Source organism: Molothrus aeneus, chromosome 27, assembly GCF_037042795.1.
Source record: "Molothrus aeneus isolate 106 chromosome 27, BPBGC_Maene_1.0, whole genome shotgun sequence".
Lineage (NCBI taxonomy): Eukaryota > Metazoa > Chordata > Aves > Passeriformes > Icteridae > Molothrus > Molothrus aeneus.
The window spans coordinates 4895642-4921031 of NC_089672.1; the positions used below are offsets into that span (position 1 = coordinate 4895642).

Genomic DNA, 25390 nt, shown 5'->3' on the forward strand with positions numbered 1-25390 from the left:
GGGGGCGGGGCCGGGCGGCGGCGGAAGCGGCGGCGGGGACGGGCCGGGCAGGGACGGGCGGAGCGTCCTGAGGCTCCCGAGGCTCCCGCCGCCCCCGCTCCAGGTCCTGCCGCCCGCACACCGGCTCCCCGCCGCCACCGGGCCAGGCAGCGGCACCGGCACCATGTCGGTGGCGGGGCTGAAGAAGCAGTTCTACAAAGCGACCCAGGTGAGACACCGGCACCCCGCGCCCGTTCCCGCCGCCGTTGGGCTCCAGGGAGGCCGCTCTTCCCTCGGCGGTTCGGAGAAGCCGTCCCGGCCGCTGCTGCCCCGGCAGTGCCCGCTCCCCGCCGTTATCCCGTCCCGGCATCCCGGTGCTGGGCCCGCCGGGCATCCCCCGGTACCCCCCGGTGTCCAGGGTATCTCCCGGTTCTCAGTGTCGCTCCTGGGGTTCGGTGCGGGGCGTGAGCGGAGCTCAGCAGCCGGGGAAGGAGGCCCGGTTTGGCAGAGCCGTTCTCCGGTGGGACCGGGGAGGGGACCCGGGCACGGAAACTCCTCCGGGGGAAGCGGCGGCTGCGGGGCCGGTGACACCACGGGGGTCCCGGGGGTGCTTCCCTTTCCCTAAACCGGGACGGATCCAGCCTTGAGCCGGAGGGAGCCCCGGGAGCAGCGGCCCCGGTAACCTCGGGAAGCTCCCGGTTCGTGCGGGGTTGGGGAGCCCCGGGCTGGGCAGAGTTCCAGAGGTTCGGGAATTGCCCCCAGGATGGAGGAGTTCATTCATCCTTGGAATTCTTCCCCCGAGTTCCCCGCCCTGGAGGTGCCCAAGGCCCGGCCGGGAGCAGCCTGGCACGCTGCGAGGGGATATTCCATGCAAAGGAATATTCCACGAATTCCAAAGGAATTTCCATGATTCCCTGTGGGAATGGGCCCCAAACAGGGCTCACAAACACCTTTCCCTCTCCTTCAAACGAGGGGAGTCCATCCCCAATCCCCCCGAGCAGAATTCCCTTTCCCAGCGCTTCCTGTTAACAGTTGTGAGCTTTTGTTAATGCATTTTGGGAACGGTTCAGGAATCACAAATCCCCCTCTGCTGCTGCTTTCCTGCCCCTGCTTTGAATTCCAGATAAATTTGGCACGGGTGGTGTTTTCCATCCCTGAGTTTAAACCCTTTCAGCTCATCCCACCCCTGCGTGCAACGTGTGTCGCCTTCCTCCTCGGCTCTGTTTCCCCAAATCCATTTCATTTACCCAGCAAAGCAAAAGAACAAATTCCTGAAGTCATCCTCCACCGCCTTTCCCACCAAACCCATCGTGGGGTGGTGTTTTAGGGTGGTTTTTTCACAACTTCCATGGGGAAAGGTCGTGCTGGGGGCTCGGTGTGGGAGGATTTTGCTGGCCTGGATGTGCTGTGCTGGTGTCAGGAGGTGGAAACCCCTGGGTGACTCAGGACTAACGTGTTCCTAAGCCCAAAAATATCATTTGAAACCCCAGATGAAGCCGTTTTTTGGAGGAATTGCAAATTGCCACCCCTTGCAGTGCTCCAGGGACAGGGACAGAGGTGTCCATGACTTGGAGATGCTCTGACTGGAAACTGGGACTCACTGGTTCCACTTTGGCCATTTTCTTGTCTCCTCCTCCCTTCCTTCCCTTTCCCCCCTTTCTCCCCTTTCTCCCCTCTGGTCCCACTCAGCCCTTGGCTGAAGGAGAGGAGGATTAGTTATTTTTTGGCTCCCTTCAAACCATCAGAAGCTGCCAAAGCCCAACATGTGGAAGATCTTTTCCCTAAAACGTTACGTTTTGTTCCACGTCTGGCCTTAATTGAGGGCAAACAGAGCCAGGAGCGGGGTCTGCAGGGACCCCAGAGGGTTTGGGATCCCTGTCCAGGATCCAGGGGGAGCAGGGCTTGGCTCCTGGGGCTCATCCATGTGAATCCTGCAAGCCCACGTCTCCCCTGGGTGAGGCAGCCGGGCGCCCACACGCAGGAGAGAGCCTGGAGTATCCTGGAAAAAAAAAAAATTAAATTAAATAAATCTGAGTCGTGCTGGCAAATGCTGCAGATGGGGAGCAGCTCTGAATGTGTCCAGAACAGGTTCTGCCTGTTCACAGCAAACTGTTCTCTAAAAAAAAATAAAGCAAGCTGGAGAAAACATCCTGAGGAAGGGGGAGAAAGAAACAGCAGCAGCAGCTTGGAGCTGGGAACAGGGTGGGAAATCCCTGCGTGCCTGGTCCAAGGTTTCATCCAGCCTGGGATTCACAGGGACCTTCTGGTGTGGAAACAGCTTCCTTTGCACCCTTTGGGTTTTGTACAAACTGCTGGGAATCCTCAAATCCTGCAAATCTTCCCAGGCAGTGGGCAGGACAGGCTGCTGCTCCTGGGGAATCCTGAGGGCTGTCACAAGGGGTGGGGAGCAGCACCAGGGCTGCAGGGATCCTGGGATTCCTGCCTCACCTGGAGCAGGAGCAGCTCTTTGGGAACAGGGGGATGCAGGGATGGGCCTGTGCTGCTCACCTGGAGCAGGAGGAGGTCAGGGGAATCCAGGGATGGATCTGTGCTGCTCACCTGGAGCAGGAACAGCTCTTTGGGAACAGGGGATGCAGGGCTGGGCCTGTGCTGGGATGCAGGGATGGGCCTGTGCTGCTCCTCTGGAGCAGGAGGAGCTCTCTGGGGTCAGGGGAATCCAGGGATGGGCCTGTGCTGCTCCTCTGGAGCAGGAGCAGCTCTTTGGGAACAGGGAATGCAGGGCTGGGTCTGTGCTGGGATGCAGGGCTGGGTCTGTGCTGCTCACCTGGAACAGGAGGAGGTCAGGGGGATGCAGGGCTGGGTCTGTGCTGGGCCTGTGCTGGGATGCAGGGCTGGGTCTGTGCTGGGTCTGTGCTGGGATGCAGGGCTGGGTCTGTGCTGCTCACCTAGAGCAGGAAGAGGTCAGGGGAATCCAGGGATGGGTCTGTGCTGCTCACCTGGAGCAGGAGGAGCTCTCTGGGATCAGGGGAATCCAGAGATGGGTCTGTGCTGCTCACCTGGAACAGGAGGAGCTCTCTGGGGTCAGGGGAATCCAGAGATGGGTCTGTGCTGCTCACCTGGAGCAGGAGCAGCTCTTTGGGATGCAGGGATGGGTCTGTGCTGCTCATCTGTAACAGGAGCAGCTCTTTGGGAACAGGGGAATCCAGGGCTGGGTCTGTGCTGCTCACCTGGAGCAGGAGGAGCTCTCTGGGATGCAGGGCTGGGTCTGTGCTGGGATGCAGGGCTGGGTCTGTGCTGCTCACCTGGAACAGGAGGAGGTCAGGGGGATGCAGGGCTGGGTCTGTGCTGGGATGGATGCAGGGCTGGGTCTGTGCTGGGATGCAGGGCTGGGTCTGTGCTGGGCCTGTGCTGGGATGCAGGGCTGGGTCTGTGCTGGGCCTGTGCTGGGACGCAGGGCTGGGTCTGTGCTGCCCTTCCCAGAGCCCAGCTGTGGGTGGGAGCTCTGGGATTCCCAGCCCAGCTGCTGGGGGTGCTGCCCCTGGAGCACAGCAGGGTTTGGGATGGAGGAGAGCTCGGAGCTCCTCTCCTGCCAGCCCCTGGCAGTGCCCAAGGCCAGCTGGGGCTGGGACAGGATGGGATTGAGGTCCCTTCCAAGCCCAGCCAGGCTGGGGCTCAGCCCTGCCATTCCAAACTGGATTAACGTGCTCCCGAGGCCTGTGTGAGCTGAGCCTAAACCCTGCCAGGCCTGCCTGGGCTCAGGAGCTCGTGCTGGCCCAAGCCACAGCCCAGCCTCCTCCTCCTCCTCATCCAGAGCCATTTTCCAGAAGGGGAAAAGGCAAGTGCTAATTAAATCTCAGCAGCCCTTGACACACACACACACATTTCCCTGTGTTTGATGACAGCTCCCAGGGCTTCCAGGGGTATTTTTGGCCATAAAGAGCCCCTTGCTGCCTGCCTGGCCTGGGATGTGCTCCAGAGCCTGGGACAGGCAGCTCAGCCCTTCCCCAGCTCCCTGGGCCAGCAGGGAAAGCTTTCCGTGCCCTGGGAGCTTGCTCCAGGTGCTGCTGTGAGCTGAGGATGTGCTCATGTGTGACACTGAAGGACAGGGTGCACCTGCCAGGGAGGGCATTTCCTCTTTCTTTTGGCCTTTGTGGTCATTCATTGGTCTTGGTGCTGCTGAACTGGGATTTCCTTCACTTCTCCTTGGGTTTCCTTTCTTCCCTCTTCAGCTTTGGTTCCCTCTGTGCTGATTTTGTGCTCTGCTTTCACACGTGGGATTTTTCTTCCCTTTCCCAGGTGAACCTTCCAAAAGCTCCTTTTATTTTTTGTTCATTTTGGCGCTTTTTTTTTTTTTTTTGATATTAACTCAGCCCTGCTCCCATTGGCCTCTCCAGGCTTTCTCTTGGAGGTGTCTTTGGGGTGGTTTGGGTTGGAAGGGACCTTAAAGCTCGTCCTACCCCATGGGCAGGGACACCTTGCACTGCCCCAGGCTGCTCCAAGCCTTGGGCACTCGCAGGGATGAGGGGGCTGGCAGTGCCTGGAGGTGCCCAAGGTCCTGGAGAATCCACCAGGAGAGTCTGGATTGCTCCTGCCTCCAAGAAAAGCCTTGTAACCCCCTGTCCCAGGGGGGGCTGCAGGGATGGGGCAGGCACAGCATCTTTGAGAAGCTGTGCCAGGGCCTCAGCACCCTGTGAGCAAAGAGGGGAGCAGGGAGTTGCTGTGGGAGGGGTTTGGCAGCATCAGCCTCTGAGCTCCTTATCTGTACATGGGAATTTGGACTGGCAAGTCGAGGGATTTTGCTGATTCCTGCCAGCCTGGAGCCTCCTGCCAACCTCTGTCCCACAGCACTGATGTTTCTGTATTAACATTAACCTGGGCTGGATTCCCCTGCAGCTCCTGGCTTTATCTTTCCACATGAATCTGCTCCTGAGGCTGGGGCAAAGCTGGATTTGCTGGGGTGACATCCCAGAGCATCCTCCCCTGGCTCCTGCAGCAGTGCTGGCCCTGGGGAGGGCTCTCCTGGTGCTGTGTTTGCAGATCCACAGGGAAAGGGGGGCTCAGGGCAGACCTCACCCCTCTGCACAGCTCCCTGGAGGGGGACAGGGCTCAGCCTGCCAGGGAACGAGTGACAGGAGGGAGGAAACGGCCTCACTGGGGCTGAAATTTGATATTGATGCAAATTTTTCCATGGAAAAGGCTGTGAGGCATTGGAGCAGGCTGCCCAGGGCAGTGGTGGAGCCCCAGCCCTGAAGTGCTCAAAAGCCACGTTGGATGTGGCAGCTGGGGACACAGTGCTGAGCCTGGTGCTGGGCTGGACTCAGGGCTCCTGAAGCTCCTTTCCAGCCTTGCCCATTCCATGATTCCACCTGTGGCAGGTGGAAAGCAGAGGCTGAGTGTCCCCAAAGCTCGTGGGGACAGGGATGAGGCGCCAGGGCATCCCTTCAGGGCTGCCTGGACACTCACAGAGGTGCCTGGGCCACATCCAGGGGAAAACCTCAGCCAGGATGTTTCCCTGTGGATTCCCTCTCCTTGTCCTGGGTGATTTCCATCAAAACCCTGTCCCTGCACTGGCTGGTCAATCATTGCTGGAGCTCAGCAGCCCCACAACCAAAGAGGTTTCATTTTTTCCAGGATTGTTTCTCTGCAGAGTTTCCTATAAATTGGCATTTCCCCCCCTCCATTTTAGGGTTGTTTTTGCAGACAGCAACGGGAGCTCTGATTCCTGGAAGGCAGAGACAAAAAGCAGAGCTGGGAAAGTCCAGCTCTCCATATCCTGCTCTGTTTGCTCCCCTTCCCGTGGCTGATGTCAGAGCAGGGAAAGTGTTATCCTGTGCCTGCAGCTGGGGGAATCTGGGCTCAGGGCAGGAGCTGTGACTCAGGGGGGGTCATGTGGTGCTGGGATGCTGAATCCACGTCATGAAATCCTGGATTCATCCAGCTGCTTGCACAGGGGATGCTTCCTGCCTGAGCAAAAGGAAATCCTTCCTCCCCCTTTTCCCTGCCACTGCTTTCCTCCTGGGAAAGAGCAAAATGAGGATGAGCTCAGGCAGCCCTGCCTTGTCAAAGCTGATTCATTTCTTTAGCACTTTGTTGGGGTTTTTTTTTCCCTCCTTCTTCCTCCTCTCCCCAATCCCTGCTCATGCCAGTGCCTTTTGCAGGGCTCCCAGCCCCATCCCTGTGGGAATAGCAGGGCTGGGCAGGGAGCAGGGCAGCTCCTCCTGCCTGACACTGCAGAAACCCCAGTGCCAAGATCCAGCTGGTGCCTGCAGGGATGTGAGGGGCTGATCCTGCTGGATCCCTGCTGCTGGCCCTCCCAGGCAGGATGGAGAGCTCCTGAGAAGCCCAGAAATGTAAGAAATCCCTAATCCACGTGGTTTTGACTGTGTAATTCCAGCTGAACTCATTCACATGGAAACTCATCCCAGCCCTGGGTGTTTCATAAGACTCTGAGGTTGCTGTCCCTGCTCCTTCCCATCCTTAACTGCACAGATTCACCCAGCCTGGGATGTGGTGCCTGGAGTGGCAGCAGGCAGGAGGCTGATGCTGTCATTTCCTGTGGATCTGCTCCCTCTGAGCTGTGCCATGGCCGTGTCCCAGCCTTCATCCCTGGGTCAGATGGGAAAGATCCAGCTCATGGCCCTGGGAGAGCCCCACAGCATCCCAGAGCTTCCCTTTTCCTAAGCTGCTCCATGACAGGACCTAGTGCAGGATCCAGCCCATCCTGGCCTCTCCCTGGCATTATAAAAGTGCTAATTAATATTTTTTTCCAGATTTCCTTTTCCTGTTCCCCTCAGCCCCATCCCTGCATGCAGTGATCCCGTGGCTTTCAGCAAAGGGCCTGGCCCAGACTCAGAGCTGGGGCTTCCTCTCCTGCTTTTGGGGCTGGCAGTGCCTGGAGGTGCCCAAGGTCCTGGAGAATCCATCAGGAGAGTCTGGATTACTCCTGCCTCCAAGAAAAGCCTTAACCCCCCCTCCCAGCATTGCCACCAATAGCTAATTAATAGAACCAGTCCTTTTAAAGCCATTGGGAATTTTAGGATCTCCTAATGCCTGGCTATTAATAAAGTTCATGGTACTGTCACTAATTAAATTGCTTTTCTGCTCCATAGGAGAAAAAAAAGATGAGTTAAACATCTCCATAATGAAATTCTGTCTTTGAGACAGAAGGTTAAATTTGCATGATTAAAGCTTTAAAGGGCTTTTCCTAATTGAGAAAATGCTTCATAATTCATCCTAGAGCCTGAAAACCCGGCTGCACCCCCTGGCTGGGCCAGACTTTATTCTGCAGTGATAATTTATTAACCACTTTCCTGACCAAATCTGGTTTGGCATCCCAGGATTAGCTGCATTTAAACTTAATTTTCCCACTTTCATGATGAAAAAGGCAGAAGAAGGGTAAACAATTACCCACACCCAAAGCAAACCCACTGCAGGAGAAGGTGCTGGGTTGTTTTGGTTTTTTTTTTTTTTTTTCCTGATTTTCTTCCCTGGATTAGGAACCATCTTTTGCTGCTGCCGTGTGTCTGAGGGAGCAGGGGCAGCACAAATGCAGAGTGCCAGATGCTGGAGCAGCTCCTGTCCCAGTAAAGCTCCTCCTGATTGTACTGGGGGAGTTAGAAAGGGCAAAGGCTCTGGCCTTTTGTGCCTGCCTGGGATAAAACATCATCCAAATGTCATCTCCCAGCATTTCTGGGCCACCTCTGGCTCTGCCTGCAGGGCCACAGTGATGCCACAGTGATGCCACAGTGATGCCACAGTGATGCCACAGTGATGCCAAGTGCTGGGGGGGGGATTTTATCCCAATTAAACCATCCCAAAATGAGTCTCAGTGTGCAGCGAGGGGGAAAAACAGATTCAGCAGCACCTTGGATGGGCTGGAAGCTGCCAGAAGCCCTGGGATGTGGGGAGGGCCCTGGTGCAGCTCTGCAGGAGCTGATGCAGGAGTTTAATCCAACCCTGGCAGCCTTAGGGGTGCTGGGGTCGCTCCTTCCCGCTCTTCCTTTCCTTAGGATGCTGTGCTCTGCTCTGATAGCCACAGAGCTTTTCCTAGAATTCAAAGGAACAAGGAAAGCAAGTGTTTACAGTGTCCTCAGCCACTTCTGTCCCCTTTGATGTGTGAGCCCTGCTCCCCGTGTGAAACGTGCTGTGCGTGGGGCTCTCCCAGCCAGCCCACTCCGGGAGCAGGACTTTGCCTTCCTCTGGGGGGATTTGGATCGTGTTTGATCTCCCTGATGGCTGTAGAGCCGTGTCCCAGCAGCTCTTTGTGTCACCAGCTCTGTGTGTCCCACCAGCCTGGCTTGCTCCCCTCATCCTGCAAATCCAGAGGTTTTCTGGCTCCTTCCCAGCTCCTGACTTGCCTCCTGCTGTACCCCAGCTTTGGGTGATCCCAGCACCTCAGGGAGCTGTTTCTCCTGGTTTTCACAGCTTGGTGTTCTCTCCAGGGATTTACAGGTGTCTTACACCCTCCTTTCCCTCTTTTGCCCCTTGTTTTTTGGGAAATCCCTCAGAGCTGACCCTCCAAATGCTGACTGCAGGACAAGGCTGCCGCGTTGAAGCTGGGAAAAAGCTGAAGCTTGCAGCTGGGAAAAAAACCCAAGGATTGCAATTCCTAGGAGGCACTTTCAGTGCTTTGCACTTTTCTATCCCATCTCAGGAGCAGCTCCAGAGCAGCTCCAAGGCTCCAGGGCGAGGAGCCTCTGCTGCCCCGGCTCCTGGGGCCGGGTGGAGCTGCCCAGGAGTGATGGCTCAGCAGCTTTGGAAAAGCCAGGCTGTGATTCACTGGGGCAGGACACGGGCAGGCTGTGCAGGAAGTCTGGATGCAAGGCCACTATTCCATGTTTCCCCTCAGTTTACTGAACTTCCTCTCAGTTGCTGAAGTCACTGGAAGCCCGTGAGGGGAGATCACTGCTGGGAGAGAGGAGCTGCTGCTGCTGCTCCTGGTGTGTTTGTGTTTTCCCTGGAATTTGACCCAATTCTATTTATTTTTTTTCTCCCCAGCTGAGTAGAAATTGTGTCTGGTTTGGTTCAGAGCGTGTGAGAAATAATAACAGGAGAAAACAGGATGCAAATGGCTGCTGGGAGGTGCCCCCATCCATCCCTCCAGCACGAGCATTCCAAGACCCCTATGGAAACCTTGGGTTGTGCCCTTCTCTGTCTCCTGCTGGAAAAAGGAGCTGGGAGATCACCCCAATGAGCAGGGAGCCTGGTGGTGAGCAGGGTTTGGGCTCTGCCCTGCAGCCCAGGAGAGCAGGAATTCCCAAAGCCGGGAGGAGGGAGCAGCTGCATTGCAGAGCATCCTCCCGTGCCCTTGGCTGGCCCAGCCCCGGGGCTGCTGCTGCAATCCCGGGTTTGCCTTTAATTCCCGCTGTCCTCGTTCCTGCAGCCCATCTGCTGGATGGAGATGAGTCACCCGAGCCCGAGGAGGAGGAGGAGGAGGAGGAGGAGGAGGGCTGGCAGGTGGCTCCTGGAAAGCCGCCTGTGCAGCTCTTCCCTGCCCTTTCCATAGGATAACATTACGACCCGAGGTCACTGGGAAGCCTCTCCTCCTCTGCAGAGGGAAGGGAAGGAGCTGCTCATTGTTCCAGCCTGACCTTCCTGCTCCAGATCAAGGAATTCCTGTGGTGCTGCAGGGAGGGGAGAGATCCCAGCCTCAGCTGCTGAGGGGGTGGGAAGCTCGGGGTGTTCCGAGCCACGTTTTTCCCTGAGCACGTGTCTGGAGGCAGCCAAGTACCTCCAGTGCCTTGGCACGAGTCTGTTCCAAGGCAGAGACTCCCTGGTTCCATCATGGGGCTCGTCCCCAGCACTTGGGTGCAAGGCTCAGCCAGGACTGGCCTCTCGTGGAAGATGGGAATGGGAAAATGGCAGGGAAGGAACTGCAGGAGAGGGCTGAGAGTTGGGTAATGGGGTGGAAACGTCCCTGGGAGCTGTTTGTCTGGAAGATCTGACAGTGGAGGGGCTGCTGGAGTGTCCAGGTGCCCCCAGGCAGGTCAGATCCTGGGGATGGCATTTGGAGCCAGCAGCAGGGTGTGCTCAGAGGGGCTGGAGACTGAGAGCAGCTGCTGCTCCTCCTCCTCCTCTGCTTTGCCAGGAGGGGATGTGAAAAATCCCAGAGTGGTTTGGGTTGGAAGGGACCTTGAAGGTCACGGAGTCCCCCCCTGCCATGGCAGGGACACCCTGGACTGTCCCAGGCTGCTCCAAGCCCCGGCCTTGGGCAGTGCCAGGGATGGGGCAGCCTGTGGGAGCTCGGGAGTGTGCCTCCCTCTTCCAAGGCTGGAGGTAATTGTTCCTCCCTCCTCTGCACAACAAACACTGGGATCTGTTTTCTTCTGCTCAAAGTAGGTCAGGAGTTGCTCAGATCAGTGTGAGCTGTGCTGTGGGTGTGCCCAGCTCACCCCAACCCGGGCTGCCTGCTGCTCTGGGGCAGGCACAGGGCTGGGATCCTGGGATGGGCTGAGCCCAGCAAGGCTGGGATCCTGGGATAGGCTGAGCCCAGCAGGGCTGGGATCCTGGGATGGGATCCTTGGATAGGCTGAGCCCAGCAGGGCTGGGATCCCAGGATGGGATCCTGAGATAAGCTGAGCCCAGCAAGGCTGGGATCCTGCAATGGGATCCTGGGATAGGCTGAGCCCAGCAGGGCTGGGATCCTGGGATGGGATCCTGGGATGGGCTGAGCCCAGCAGAGCTTTGATCCCAGGATGGGCTGATCCCACCAGGGCTGGGATCCCAGGATGGCCCAGGAACCCTCCCAGGACCAGCTGGTTCTGCAGGGAGCTCCATGGAGCCGTGTGGGGCATTCCAGGAGAACCCCCAGGCTTTTCCAGGCTGCAGCTGGGCTGGTTGTGTTTTTCCAGGAGGTTTTGGGACCTTTCCAGCCCTGCCATTGCCAAGCCCCACTGGCTGAGTGGCTGAAGGCCTTTGCTGTGTTCCCAAGCTCCCACACACACACGGAGCTGGGCAGGGTCACGTTGGCTCTGAGGGATGGTGGGGATGACCCAAAGTGAAGCTGAATGCCAGGGAGTCACACCCTGCTGAGCTGGGGAGGTGTTGGTGCCTCTATTTAGGCTTCACGGAGCATCCCACAAATTAAACTGGGCACCAGCAATCCCAGTTAACCCTGGGTTTCCTTCACTCCTTCTCCTGCGCCAAACTTTGGGGGCTCAAAACATTCCCACCCCTTTTTCCCTGGGTTTGTGGGCTGGGATGAAGGGAGCCAGGCTAGAGCTGCTTCTCTCTTTGCTCATCTGTGGGTTTGTTTCTGTATTTCTTGAGGGGAACTTGCTGTTGGGAGGGTGGAGGGGAGGAAGAGGAAGGCTTTGATACCCCAGAGTCTGCAGGAATAAGGTTTTCAGTCGACTGTAGGGAACTGTTTTGATTGCAAGGATGGCAAATGTTTGATGTGTTATAAATAGGGCTGACTGCGATGGAAAAAAGAAAGCGAGTTTCAAAAGAAAAAAAAAACCCTGATTTTTGGGTTTCTCTTGTGTGTTTTGCTTGTTTGAGGCTGAGGGAATTAGGGATAATTTTCCGTTTTAAAATATTTAAAGGCTGGAGAGCAAAATATCAAAATCTGTGAAATCCCATGGGGGAGCTGGTGATTAGCAGAGAATAACACAGACTTGGGCTCCCTCATCCATGAGCTGGGCAGATGAGACCTTCAGGGTGGATGTGCTGGAATCTGCCCTCAGCTGGGGAACTTTGGCTGCTGGCACCTTCCCAGGTTTATCAGGGATTTTGCTGATGGTGCAGCCCAAAAATCACCTTTGATTCTCCACATCTTTCCCACCTCTCCACCTGGAATGATGCAGGAATTCCCCAGCTGGGACTGCCCAGCTCTGCTCCCACAATCTCTCCTAATCTTCCCTGCTCCTGAATTTACCCAGGCACATCCCAGCCAGCCTGGGAGCTGGGAGCAGCATTCTCGTGTTCCTTCCCCAGCCCAGCTGCCAGGAGAATTCCTGTGCATCCCTCCTTGCCCTTTTCCATGCACACACACCATTCCTGCCTCTCCCCTGGCCACCCTGGCTCTTTCCAACAATGGTTCTTTCATTCCTGAGATCTTCCCCCACAAGGGGAGCTCGGGATTGTTCCCATTCCCACGCCCCTGCCAAGGAATCTGCAGGAATCCCCTGTGAGCTCCAAAACAAAGCTGTGGAGCGAGGCTGGAGCAGCCTTGGCTGGACAGGGGCCGTGTCCAGTCCCTCTGGATGAGCCCTGCCAAGGAATCTGAAGGAATCTACCAAGGAATCCCCCCTGAGCTCCAGAATGAAGCTGTGGAGCGAGGCTGGAGCAGCTTTGAGAGGAGAGGGGCTGTGTCCAGTCCCTGTGGATGAGCCCTGCCAAGGAATCTACAGGAATCTGCAGGAATCTGCAGGAATCCCCCCTGAGCTCCAAAACAAAGCTGTGGAGCGAGGCTGGAGCAGCCTTGGCTGGACAGGGGCCGTGCCCAGTCCCTGTGGATGAGCTCTCCTGAGGATGAGCCTGGCTGGATGCTGAGCTCCCAGGAATGCTCCCTGCACCCCAGCAAGCTGAGGCAGTGCTCCCATCTCGGGCTGGAGCTGTCTGGGGCCCACTGGAGCTGTGACATTTTACTGGAGCACAGCTGGAAGTGAGGGCTGAGAGCTCCTGGCCCTCAGCTCAGCCCTCAGCCCTCACCTCCCTTGCAGGACCTGTGGGTGGAATTCCAGGTGAAATACCTGCCAGGAGCAGCCAAGTGGGAGCAGATTGTATCTGCCCAGTGCCAGCTGCAGCGCCCTGGGCCAATATTTGCTCTGGGAGGTGTTTGGCCAAAAGCTCAGGCTCTCAGTGCTCCCAGGGTGAACCTCTTGGATGTTTCCCATCCACAGACCAGGGAGGCCAGACTTGTTCTGCTCTTCCACTCCCAGGGAATGTTTGGTTTGGTTTGGTTTGGTTTGGTTTGGTTTGGTTTGGTTTGGTTTGGTTTGGTTTGGTTTGGTTTTTAACCATTTCCATGTCTGCCCTCATCCCTTCCCAGTCTGGCTTCAGGAGAGGTGAGATCCCAGCTGGGGAGCAGGGATGTATCCCAAGCCTTCTCCTGGCTCCTCAGGAAATCAAAATGCAGAAAAACTGCCAGCACATCCTCCAAAAAGCCCCATAGCTGCTTCCTGGGGGAAGGGGCTGCTGGAATCTGCAGCACCAGCATTCCTCCAGCTGCCTTCCTTAGGCCAAGCAATGGATGGATAAACCCTTCCTCCCTTCCTTCCTTCCTTCCATGGATCCTGGAGAGGTCAGTGCTGCCCAGGGGAAGGCAGGCACCCCCTTCCCATCCTTCCCAGGCCCTTTGGGGTCAGTGCTGGCCAGGGGAAGGCAGGCACCCCCTTCCCATCCTTCCCAGGCCCTCTGGGGGCAGCACCATGGCATTCACAATGGGCACTTTGGGAATTCAGCTCCCTGAGTGTGCTGAGGCTCCAGGTCAAACAAGGAACCAGTGGCAGCTCCTCCAGGCTCGTGTCTGGGGGATCTGTGTGGCTTTGTCTCCCTTCCTGATGGGTTTGGGGGTGTGGGGATGGGGGTCCCTCCTCCTTTCCTCCCATGCTGACGCCTCCCAGTTTAATTAGAGCCAGCAGGGAGAGAACCTCAATCTTATTATTCCCTCCCAGCAGGGCAGCAGCAGCATTTCTTGGACGTCAAAAGGAGGATTAAATTAGTCTGGAAATGAGGGGGTTTTGCTTCCTTCACTTCTCTGGGCTCTCCAGAGGGTGTGGAGCCTCCAGAATCACTGTGGTGATGGATTCTGTAGCCTGGCACGCAGGCCCCTCGGAGCAGAGTCCTGCCAGGGGTTATTTCCAGCTTCCCAGGCCACAAATCCAGGGAGGAAAGTGGGATTGGAAGCGCTTGGGATGGCTGCAGCCTTCCCAGGCGTGTTAGGGAGCAGTGCAGGCTGCCAGGGCTGCCACCTCGGTGGAAGGGATCCCGTTCTGGCTGTGGGATTCTTGGCAGGGGACAGGGGTGGCAGCTGGGGCAGAGCTGTGCCCTGCTGAGCTTGTCCTGGCAGGCCTGGCAGCTGCTCCTGGGCCGTTTTCCAGGCTCGAGAGAGAAGCGTGCCTGCCCAGCTCGGGGCTGGGGTGTGGAGCAGGCGGCCAAGGAAAGCAGGAAATCACACTCAGATGGGTTCTGGGGCACCTGGGGTGATGGGATCCCCTGGAGCTGCTTCTGAGGGCTGGGCATGGCATGGCAGGGAGCAGGGAATGGGAGCAGGGATTGGGGAGCAGGGATTGAGAGCAGGGATTGGGGAGCAGGGATTGAGAGCAGGGAATGGGGAGCAGGGATTGAGAGCAGGGATTGAGAGCAGGGATTGGGGAGCAGGGATTGGGAGCAGGGACTGAAAGCAGGGATTGGGGAGCAGGGAATGGGCAGCAAGGAATAAGAGCAGGGAATGGGGAGCATGGAGCAGGGATTGGGAGCAGGGAATGGGGAGCAGGGAATGGGGAGCAGGGATTGGGAGCAGGGATTGGGGAGCACGGAGCAAAGATTGCCCAGCCTGGTCCACTCTGGCTGTGTCCTCTGTCCCTTATCAGAGGGTTAAAGTAGGAGAGTGAAATCCAGAGCTGGGTGAGCCAAGAGAGATTTCCTTCCCTTCCTTTCTCTTTTTCCTTGCCTATCTCTTTCTTCCCTTCCCTGTGGCTGGTTTGGGGTCTCCAGGTGCTTCTGAACCTGGATACTTCCCTAAAGGGATCCCTCCCCCTCTTCCTCAGAAAACATCCAGCCCCATTTTGTATCCTCACGGGAGCAGGAGTGTTCCAGAGGAAGAAAGCCTCGATAAAAATCAAATATTTGATGTTGGAGTAAACAATCCCGATTGTTCCTTCAGATCTGGAGTTTTCAGCACAAACAGGAGGAATCCTGGCAATGCCCTGGGGCAGGCCTGGAGCCCTGGGAGCCAGTGCCAGGTTTCCCAGACCACTTTGGATGTCTGGATGGGGAATTTGCTGTTGTTTGGAGCAAAATAATCTCTAATTGCTCCCCACAGCTCCCTGACAGGAGGGTGGAGCCAGGTGGGGGTCGGGCTCTGCTCCCAGGGAACAGCAGGACAAGAGGAAACGGCCTCACATTGCACCAGGGAAGGTTTAGGTTGGGAATCAGGGGAAAATTGTTCATGGAAAGGGTGGCCAGGCATTGGCACAGCTGCCCAGAGCACTGCTGGAGTCCCCACCCCTGGAGGTGCCCAAAAATCACACAGATGTGGCACCTGGGGACATGGGTTACAGGTGGACATGGTCAGACTCCATGATCTTGGAGGTCTTTTCCAACCTCAGCCATTCCATGGTTCCAATTTTGGCCAATTCCCGTGTCCTGCATCCCCAGGCAGTGCAGGGGCTGGGAAGGGAACATTTTCCTGCCTGGGCTGCAGGAGGATGGACAGAAGGACACTCTGGGGGGGGTTACTGGGGGCATTGGTCACCCCTGGGCAGGGAATGCTGCGGGTCAGGGGCTGGGGCTGTTCTTGGACCGAGGGATCCCCTCAAGAGGCTGCTGAGCCTTCCCATGAAATGAGCCCTGACTTCCCAGCTTGTCAAACATCTCCTCTGACAAAGGATTCCAGCCCCTTGTCCCAGATGCCGAGCTGCTCCAGCAGTCCCAGAGTGGTGGCTGTGCTCTCCCCCCAGGCTCCTCTGTGCTGCCTGCTGGGAGCTGAGTGTGTTCATTCCCTGTTTACTTGGATTTTGCTGTGTGTGAAACCAAGTCCTTGGCTCCAAATGGAGCTGAGAGACGTTTGTGCTGCTTGTTTTTTCCAGCAGGCGTTGGAGTTGGAGCCGTGGGCTGGGATTTTGGGAGCTGTGGAGCTCCTGGTGGGTGAGGAACATCCTGACTGAGCCAAGCTTTGGGTGCTCGGAGACGTTTGGGGGTTTGGTGGGGTTTTTTTGAGGGGCTTGGGGTGTTCCTGCTGCCTCCTTTCTCTTGCAGGTGCTGTGTGGACCCTCCCTGTTCCCATTCTGGGAATTCCTCCTTGAGGTGGGAAGGTTCAATCAGTGCCTGATCCTCATCTCTTCCCTTTCTCCACAGCTGGTCAGCGAGAAGGTCGGAGGGGCCGAAGGGACCAAGTTAGATGATGACTTCAAGGAGATGGAAAAGGTGAGTGGGGAAACCAGAGGAATGCCCAAAATCACCCCATGGCTCCTGTGGGATTGGCTGAATCCCTGAGCTGATCCTCCCTGGGCTCCTGTCTCTCCTGCAGAAAGTGGACGTGACCAGCAAGGCTGTCACAGAAGTGCTGACCAGAACCATAGAGTACCTCCAGCCCAACCCAGGTGAGGGCCTGCACCTGCCCTGTCCCCTTCCCAGGGAGATCAGGGAGATCCCTTTTGCTCCAGGTCCGGAGCAGGGGGAGATCTGGGTTACCCCTCTTGCCCTGAATCCAGATGCAGCTTTTGCCTCAGACTCAGAGAGGCCCTAAGGGGACCCGTTTTTCTCAGAATGTCCAGGAAAAGTGGTGTTTCTGGGCTGGGAAGGGGTGGCTGGCTCTGTCAGGCCTGCATCCTTCCAGCCAGCTGCTCTAGAGAGCACTCCAGGGACCCTGGGAGGGCTGGGGAAACTCCTTTGGCCTTCCCTGACCAAGCAGTGGGGAACTATTTTTGCTCTGTGTCTTGGAAAAGAACCGAGGGATATTCCTGGGGGATGGAGACAATGGAGCCTCTTGGCTTTGGGTGTAGAAAGGGGGGGGAACAAACCTGCTGAGGGCTGCAGGGAATGCAGAGGGGGCAGAGGCTGAGGTGTTTGTGTGTGGCAGCTTCCAGAGCCAAGCTCACCATGCTCAACACGATGTCCAAGATCCGCGGGCAGGTGAAGAACCCCGGCTACCCCCAGTCCGAGGGGCTGCTGGGGGAGTGCATGATCCGCTATGGGAAGGAGCTGGGAGAGGATTCCAACTTTGGTGAGTGCCCCCTGGGCCTGGGGAGGGGGAGTGGGGCAGGCTCCTGCTTCACTTCTGAGCCGGCACTCTGAATCCTGGAAGGGTTGGGGGGAATTTTGTGGCACTGAGCAGCGCGTGGGGCTTAAAAGGGGTTCAGAAACTTCCAGAGTGAGCAGATTTCTAGGGAAAGAGAGGAGGTTTAGATGGGATATTGGAAAAAATTCCTGCCTGTGAGGAGGGTCAGGCCCTGGCACAGGGTGCCCAGAGCAGCTGTGGCTGCCCCTGGATCCCTGGAAGTGTCCAAGGCCAGGCTGGAGCAGTCTGGGATAGTGGAAGGTGGGACTGGATGGGCTTTAAGCTCCTTCCATTCCATCCCAAACCATTCTGTTATTCTGTGATCCCAGGTATGCTGGATCTCAATCCACTTTCTTATTAAACCCTGAGATAAATTTGCACATAAAATAAAAACTTCCCTCCAAACTGAGCAGCGAAGCAGGAACGGGACAGAGCAAGACTGGGAGTTTCACACAGCTCTGAAGGATCCCTTCCAGCCCAAACCTTGCTGTGATTCCATGGGAAGGCTGAAGCCAAGAAATCTTCTTGGCTCTTCCTTGGAGCCACGTGTGACTGGCAGGGAGGAGGGGGTGAAGCCTTTTGGTGACATCAGTTTTAATCCCCTGGAACCTCAGCCAGGCACGTGATGGCCCCCTGGCAGCACAGCTGGCTCTGCCAGGCCAGGGAGGAGATGCCTTGCCTCAGGAAAATTAAAAACCTCTGGCTGCTTTTAGAACTGACAGAGGATTTTGGAGATCCTCCTCCCTGGCCAGCTCAGAGCTCTGCATCAGTCCTGGCTCACAGGGACTGAGGAGAGCAAGGGAAGGAAGCTTTTAGGAGTGCACAGCAAACTCTATTTCCTTAATGGCCTCCTTAAAGCAGCATTGAGGACTCCATCCCTCCCTTCCAGGTTATTCAGAGTTATTACAATTGAAATAACACTTCTGGTCTATTGATTTTTCCAGCTGGACAGTGGAGAGATGTTTTCCCTTGACCCTCTCTCTCACTCATGTATTTTCCTGTGTTCATGCTCTGCTGAAATTGTTGTTTTGCCAAAGCTGCACAGGAATAATTTCATCTCTAAATGTTTCCTCTGCACTAAAAAGCCAGCTCTGAATATGCTTTGCTGCAAGTCTGCCTGGCTTAAGTGCCAGAGTGGCCAGAGCCTTAGAAAAGGATGGAACTGAACAGGTTTCAGTGAGTGACCCTGAGCTCTGGGACTGCCCAAGGCCAGCTTGGAGCAACCTGGGACGGCGGAAGGTGGCACTGGATGGGCTTTAGGGTCCTTCCAACCCACACCACTGCAGGATTGTGGGACACACAAGGGCTTCCTGGTGAGAAGGAAGAAGGGAGGGATGTGAGGCAGGTCCCTGGGCTCAGGCTGTGTTTGATTCCCTGTCCCTGTCCCTGTCCCTGCAGGGGACGCGCTCCTCGACGCCGGCGAATCCATGAAGCGCCTGGCGGAGGTGAAGGACTCGCTGGACATCGAGGTCAAACAAAACTTCATTGATCCCCTGCAGAACCTGTGTGACAAGGACCTGAAAGAGATCCAGGTAAACCCCCCTGTGCTTTGCTCTCCTCTCATCTCCCTGCTCTCTGGGCTCTTTGGCTGTTGGGGCACGGAGCTGCCTGCTCTGCAGTGCTGGGAACCAGGGGCTGGCAGGAATTGCCTGCACTCTGTGTGTGTTTTATCCCTCCAGACTCTCTGGTATTTCCTCCCTGCTCAGCGCTGCTCCTGCTGCTCCTGAGCAGCCCAAAAGGCTGCATGCAGGTTGGAATGGTTCTCCATTTGCCGTGTTTGGTGGAGGGTGCCATGGGAATACATCCCAACACCCCTTCTGGGCTTGCTGAATTGGGTTCTCAGTGCTGGGAGCTTCCAGATGGGATCAATTTGGGCTCCAAGCTCTGAGCAAGCTCCCCTCAGGTCTCTACTCAGCATCCCAAGGAGCTCTCTGGAGTCTCACTGGGAGAACAAGGAGCTCAGCAGCTCAGACAAGTGCAGGCCCTGTAACAGGATCCATCCCAACCTCCAGTTCCCCAGGCCAGTCTCCTGAGGGAGTTTTCACTGTCACCGCTGTCCTGGATGAAATAACCACCAAGTTACCTCAGTGCCTGTCTGTACCCATTTCCATGGGGCTGCTTTAAACATCCCTGCCCTAAGATCCAGGAGTGCAGTGCCCAGAACCCACCTTGCTGCTGTCCAGAGATCCCTGCAGCTCCTGTGGAGCTGAAAGGAGAAGCACAGCTCTTCACCTTCCCAAAAAGCTTCTGTGGGGAGCAGACCTGGGCTGCTCTGCAGCCTTTTCCTCAGTGGAAAGGGTCTGGAGTTGTTCCCCCATCACACCCCGGGGCCTCTCTCCCACCTGGAGCAAAGGTGGGAGCCACAGGAGATCAGGTTTCTGACACCAATGAACTCAGCCTGTAACTGGAGCTGCCCTCCCAAGCCTCTGGCTTCTCCCTCTTCCCTGCTCTCTCCATCCTCCCCCAGCACCACCTCAAGAAGCTGGAAGGGAGGCGCCTGGACTTCGACTACAAGAAGAAGCGGCAGGGCAAGATCCCCGACGAGGAGCTGCGACAGGCCATGGAGAAGTTTGAGGAGTCCAAGGAAGTGGCAGAGACCAGCATGCACAACCTCCTGGAGACAGATGTGAGTGTGGGAGGGCAGAGCTGGGGCCTTCTGTGTCCCTGGGCTGGCATCTCCTGAGGGAGGCACTGATTACACACCAGTTCCCACTCCTCCCAAGTGTGGTTCTGCTCTGGGAAAGCCCAAATCTGACATGACAGCCCTTTGCTTAGCCCCTGACCCAGCTCTTGGCCAGAGCAGAACCCATGCCTGGCACCAAACAGGCTCCTCTCGGGGTGGTGGGGGATCAGTTTGGGAGGTAACCCAGCTGGGAAGGGTTTGGGAAGGATTTCCCAGCTGGCAAACCCAGAGTGGCAGGAATGGGCTCTGTCCTGGCAGTCTCAGCCAAATCCCAGAGCCCCTCCTGGGCTGCCCCAGGAGTGTGCAGCCGTGAGCAGGTGCTGATGCCAGCCTGGTGTTGCCCAGATCGAGCAGGTGAGCCAGCTGTCAGCCCTGGTGGATGCCCAGCTGGATTACCACAGGCAGGCCGTGCAGATCCTGGACGAGCTGGCCGAGAAGCTCAAGCGCAGGTGAGTCCCTGTGGTTCCTCTGGAAACCCCTGAGTCCCCCTTGGAATCACAGAGTCCCACAAGGGATGGGGTGGGAAGGGACCTTGGGGCTCACAGAGCAGGGACACCCTCGCTACCCCAGGTTGCTCTGAGCCCTGTCCAACCTGGCCTTGATAAAGCCAATTCCTTTGGCTGTTCCAGGTGGGATTTGGATTTAGTTGGGTGTCTGATCCAGCCCAAATCCTGGCTGAGGAAGAAGGCTCGTCCCACCTCTCCTTCCTCAGCCTCTCCACTCTGGGGAGGATCTGGCAGTGCTGCCCTGCTGCTCTTCCCTCCTGGGAGAAACTGCAGAGTGGATCCTGTGCCTGCTCTCAATTGGGAGGAGCTGGGAGGACCCTGCCAAGTCTGAGCTTTCAAACTACAGCACGAGTGTCCTCTGCTGGCCTGAATTCCTGAGCACTCCACAGCAAAACCTGGGATGTGTGGGCCCTGTCGAAGGGCAGATCCCAAACCCTGGGGAAGTCCCACCTTGCAAAGGCTCCAGCACAGGCACTTGTGCACATCCCTGTCTCCAAACCCCTTCCTGCCCTGTGCAGCCCCCCAGGAGGATAAGCAGCGTGTTGATCCCCTCCTGTTGCACTCCTCATTGCACTGAGCCACGTTGCTTTTCCCTGTCCCAGGATGAGGGAGGCCTCCTCACGTCCCAAGCGGGAATACAAACCCAAGCCCAGGGAGACCTACGACTTCAGGGAGCCTGACCAGTCCAACGGGGGCTTCTCCTGCAACCCTACCCCCAAAGGTAACCTTGTCCCAGGTGCTCACTGCTGCCTCTGGAGCAGCCTCCCAGGGAAGGAGGGCATCTGCTCTGCCCGCACAGGATGTCCCTGCTGTGCTGGATGCTCCTGCACGAGCCTGTGGCTCTGGAAAACATCAGGAATGCCTCTAGATCGGGCTCTTTTCTCCTGGGACCCAGGAGCCTTTGCTGTGTTGGCTTTGGGGATGTGCCAGAGGGGTCTCCAGCCTGGGCCTCTCGCTGTCAGTGCCAGACAGGAAAACTGAAGCCTCCATTCCTCCCTCCCTCCTCGTCTTCCCTCCCGCTGCATCCCTCCCTCCCTCCCTGATCCTGGCGGGTTCCTAACAGCATGGGGGCCCTGCTGTTCCTGCTGACAGACCCCTGGGGGCCCTGCCTGCCCCTGTCTCCCGTTGGTTTAAGCACGTCTCTCTTTTGTTTGGAAGCAGCTTCCGCCTCTTTCCGGTCGGACAAGCCGTCCCGGGCCTCCGTCAGGAGTATCCGTGAGTTTCCTCCCTCTGCACTGCTCCCTGTGTGTCCCTCCTGCCTGCTCCTCCCTCCTGCTGCTGCTGCTGCTCCTTGGAGCTGCTCATCCCTCCGTGCTGAGCCTGAGCTGAGTCCTGAATTAACCCAGCCACACTCCAGTGGGATTTTTTGGGAGGTTTTGCACCCCCAAAAGTGGGGCCTGGCTCGCCTGGAGGAGCTGCAGCAGCTCCCAGCACCCAGGCATGTCCTGATCCCCAGGGATCAGGTGTTTTCCCACCAGACATCAGACACCTCAAGGATTTCCCTGTTCTTACAAGCACCCAGCCTGGATCTCTCCCCCTCCTGCTCCCCGTGTCCCTGTGGAAGGCTGGAGGGAGGAGGCAGAGCCTCAGCTCATGGAGTTTATGGGGTGTGGGGTCTGTGGTTCTTCCTTCAGGACCTTGGGATCCTGGGGCTGGGGCTTGGAGCTGTTGTGCTGGGAAGGAGCCTGGAGCAGGACCGTGCTGGTGGGGCCAGCCTGGTGGTTTGGGGAGTTCTCTCAAGCCCATTGATGTCTGGCTGCTGCTTGTGGTGATTTCTGAGTGCTCTTCCCATGCTGGGCCCTCCCTTGCTGTGGGTCCTGGAATCATGGAATGCTTTGGGTTGGGAGGGACCTTCAAGACCATCTCATTCCACCCCTGCCATGGGCAGGGACACCTTCCACTGTCCCAGGCTGCCCCAAGCCCTGTCCAACCTGGCCTGGGACACTTGCAGGGATGTGCCCTTGCTGCCATTCCCTTGCCCTGGCTGGGACAGCCCCAGCACAGTGGGGAGGGCTGGGGGGTCCTGCAGGCCCTGGAGGTCTCTCTTAGCTCTGTGCCTTCCCACTGGGATCCTCCCAGCTCCAAGGCTGAGTCCCAAAATGTCAGTGCACGGAGTGAGCAGCAGGAAATCCCACAGAAAATCCCTTTGCAGCCAAAAGGTGATGCTTAAATCCTGGAGCTGAGCTGGGGGAATGAGATTTTGGGCTTCTTCTGAGTTTTGAGGGGCTGCTCACGGATTTGGAGACCCGTGGCCAGGCAGGCAGCTGCTGTCCTGTCCCCCTCAGGTGTGGGGTGACCCCTCCAGAGTCCCCCTCCATGTCCAACCCCACCACCGAGCTCCGGGGCAGGTTCTCAGCTTGTCTGTGACCCCTCTGAGGCTGGGACGCAGGAGGAGCAGGCAGGAGCAGCAGTCGGCTCTGGGAGGCAGCGCGGGACCTGCAGGGAGCAGCGAGGGGCAGCGGCGCCAGCCCCCCGGTCCTGGCAGGGTGCAGCGCCTGTGGCAGGAGTGCCCGGTGCCAGGGCACTGTGGGGTCCCGCTGATGTGTCCCCACTGTCCCCGCAGCCCCCCTGGACCAGCCCTGCTGCAAAGCCCTCTACGACTTCGAGCCCGAGAACGACGGCGAGCTGGGCTTCAAGGAGGGCGACATCATCACCCTGACGAACCAGATCGACGAGAACTGGTACGAGGGGATGATCCACGGCCAGTCCGGCTTCTTCCCGCTCAACTACGTGGAAGTGCTGGTCCCGCTACCTCAGTGAAACGGCGCCGCTCCGCCCCGAGTGTCCCGAGCTCCATTCCAGCTCCAGCCCCGCCCTCCCCGCCTCCCCTCGGGGCCAGGCGCTACCAGGGAACAAACCAGAAGGGTCCCACGGCCCCTTCCCCACGTGAATTTGGTTCTTTTCTTTTTTTTTTTTTCCTTTTTTTTTTTGTCCTTCTGGTGCTTGAACTTCGGTACTTTGTGCGCCCCCAGCCCCGGCCGTGCCACCGGCACTGCCCTGTCCCTGTCCTTGTCCCTGTCCCTCCCCACTTCCCGTCTTTCCTGTGGGTCCAGCACGTGGATGAGGCAGGTGGGAGAGCCAGGATGTGTCCCAGGACGGGTGGCACAGCCAGGATTTGTCCTGGGTATAGGGGGTACAGCCAGGATGTGTCCTGGGTACAGGGGTGACCCCAGTGGCACAGCCAGGATGTGTCCTGGGCACAGGTGACACAGCCAGGATGTGTTCTGGGCACAGGTGACACAGCCAGGATGTGTCCTGGGTACAGGTGACACAGCCAGGATGTGTCCTGGGCACAGGGGGCACAGCCAGGATGTGTTCTGGGCACAGGTGACACAGCCAGGATGTGTTCTGGGCACAGGTGACACAGCCAGGATGTATCCTGGGTACAGGGGGCACAGCCAGGATGTGTCCTGGGTACAGGGGTGACCCCAGTGGCACAGCCAGGATGTGTCCTGGGCACAGGTGACACAGCCAGGATGTATCCTGGGTACAGGGGGCACAGCCAGGATTTGTCCTGGGTACAGGGGGCACAGCCAGGATGTATCCTGGGTACAGGGGGCACAGCCAGGATTTGTCCTGGGCACAGGGGGCACAGCCAGGATGTATCCTGGGCACAGGGGGCACAGCCAGGATGTGTCCTGGGTATAAAGGGCACAGCCAGGATGTGTCCTGGGTACAGGGGTGACCCCAGTGGCACAGCCAGGATTTGTCCTGGGTTCAGGGGGCACAGCCAGGATGTGTCCTGGGCACAGGGATGGCCCCAGGGCAGGGCAGCCCCAGCCCCACCTTCCTGCCCCAGCCAAGGCTGCCCCTGTCCCCATGGATCCCAGAGGGATCAGGGGAGGGGAGCTGGGGCACAGCAACACTAAAACACCCAGAGAACACTAACACAGCCCTGCAGGGCAGGAGCTGAGCCCTGCCTGGGGCTCAGAGCCATCCCTGGCGCTCAGAGCCATCCCTGCCCATCCTGGAGGGACAGCAGGGATGTCCCCTGCTCGCCTGGCGCCCTCCCCACAGAGCTCAACCCCAGGAGGGGGGGCTGCTCCTTCTGCCCGTGGTTTTTTCCTGAACCTCAGGCTTTTCCTGCTCCAAACTCTCCCAAGTCAGTCCCACCTGCAGGATCACCTGCAAGGGGAGGAACTGGGCCATAGCCCAGGCTGTCTCTGTGGTGGGGCAGAGGTCACGGCTCCTCTGCCCTTCCTGGGAACCCCTCCTGTGGCTGGAGCTCACCTGGCCCTCAGGTGCCTTCCCTGCACCCCCAGCCTGCCCCAGCCACCCTCCCTGGGGGCCAGGCCCCCTCTGCCCTGCATTGCTGGGAGAAGGGATGGTTCATCTCGGTGGCTCTTCTGCCAGCCCTTCTCCCTCAGCTGTGCTTTCCCCGGCCAGGAGGTGGGCACGGGCTTGGGGTGGGGCTGCAGGGCAGCATTTGCTGGGCTCTGTGGTTTCCCTCGCTGCAAAAGTGGATTCTGCCTCTCGTGGGGCTGGGATGGGCCCTGCTGGGTGAGCCCCAGCTGTGCAGGGCTGTGCTGCAGCACCCCTGTCCCTGTCCCTGTCCCTGCAGCACCTCTGTCCCTGCTGCTCTGTGAGCCCCAGCTGTGCAGGGCTGTGCTGCAGCACCCCTGTCCCTGTCCCTGTCCCTGCTGCTCTGTGAGCCCCAGATGTGCAGGGCTGTGCTGCAACATCCATGTCCCTGTCCCTGTCCCTGCAGCACCCCTGTCCCTGTCCCTGTCCCTGTCCCTGCTGCTCCTGCTCCCGTTCTCTGTAAGGATTTGGTCCGTGCATGTCCACGTGTGTCTGACCCCCCCAGCAGTGACCCCGGCCCCGGGGGGGGGCACAGGGCAGCCCCCCCTGCTCCCAGCAGGGCAGGGAGCCCAGGGGACCGGAGTCCTGGGGGCCCTTCCCTCTGTCCTCTCCCCGGTGGGGGACACTGGCTCCCGCTCAGGTGGATTGAAACGCGTTCTCTCAGCTGGGACACCTTGCTAGATCTTTTTTTTGGGTTTTGTTTGTTTTGGGTTATTTTGTTGTTTTTTTGGGTTTTTTTAATGGTTTCTCCTGGTTTTTAGGGGAAAGAAATGATGACCCACAATTCTTGACTTGTATCTCTGAATGAAAGTATTAAATGTTTTCTTCTTTCTAAGGGCTGCCTTGTGGAGTCAGGGAATGGCTGGGATTGGATGGCACCTGGAAGGTCATGGGCAGGGACACCTCCCACTGCCCCAGGCTGCTCCAGTCCCCATCCAACCTGGCCTTGGGCACTGCCCGGGATCCAGGGGCAGCCACAGCTGTGCCAGGGCCTGCCCACCCTCCCACTCCCAGGGA

The 25390-nt window shown here is 57.9% G+C and overlaps 1 protein-coding gene across 4 annotated transcripts; it reads left to right on the plus strand.

Moving 5' to 3' along the window:
• The first annotated feature begins 39 nt into the window (after positions 1–39).
• Positions 40–25208, plus strand: SH3GL1 (SH3 domain containing GRB2 like 1, endophilin A2). Of its 4 annotated transcripts, XR_010785085.1 has the most exons (11): positions 40–208; positions 15961–16029; positions 16133–16205; positions 16685–16828; positions 18281–18414; positions 19350–19508; positions 19911–20014; positions 20674–20792; positions 21233–21286; positions 22635–23274; positions 23306–25208. XR_010785085.1 is itself a non-coding variant. In XM_066566275.1 (10 exons), the coding sequence occupies exons 1-10, from the start codon at positions 164–166 to the stop codon at positions 22829–22831; spliced, it is 1098 nt and encodes a 365-aa protein (XP_066422372.1). In that variant the 5' UTR covers positions 40–163; the 3' UTR covers positions 22832–25208. The 4 variants fall into 4 exon arrangements, 3 of the variants coding, with proteins under 3 accessions (XP_066422372.1, XP_066422373.1, XP_066422371.1); XM_066566275.1 differs by having other exon boundaries at positions 22635–25208; XM_066566276.1 differs by lacking the exon at positions 21233–21286 and having other exon boundaries at positions 22635–25208.
• Positions 25209–25390: the final 182 nt, after the last annotated feature.

Excerpts from the sequence above, each read along its gene's own strand:
- SH3GL1 (XM_066566274.1), top strand. The coding sequence starts at position 164 with ATGTCGGTGGCGGGGCTGAAGAAGCAGTTCTACAAAGCGACCCAG. Across the intron at positions 16,030-16,132 it reads ACTTCAAGGAGATGGAAAAG|AAAGTGGACGTGACCAGCAA; the intron begins GTGAGTGGGGAA and ends TCTCTCCTGCAG. Across the intron at positions 18,415-19,349 it reads AGGACCTGAAAGAGATCCAG|CACCACCTCAAGAAGCTGGA; the intron begins GTAAACCCCCCT and ends ATCCTCCCCCAG.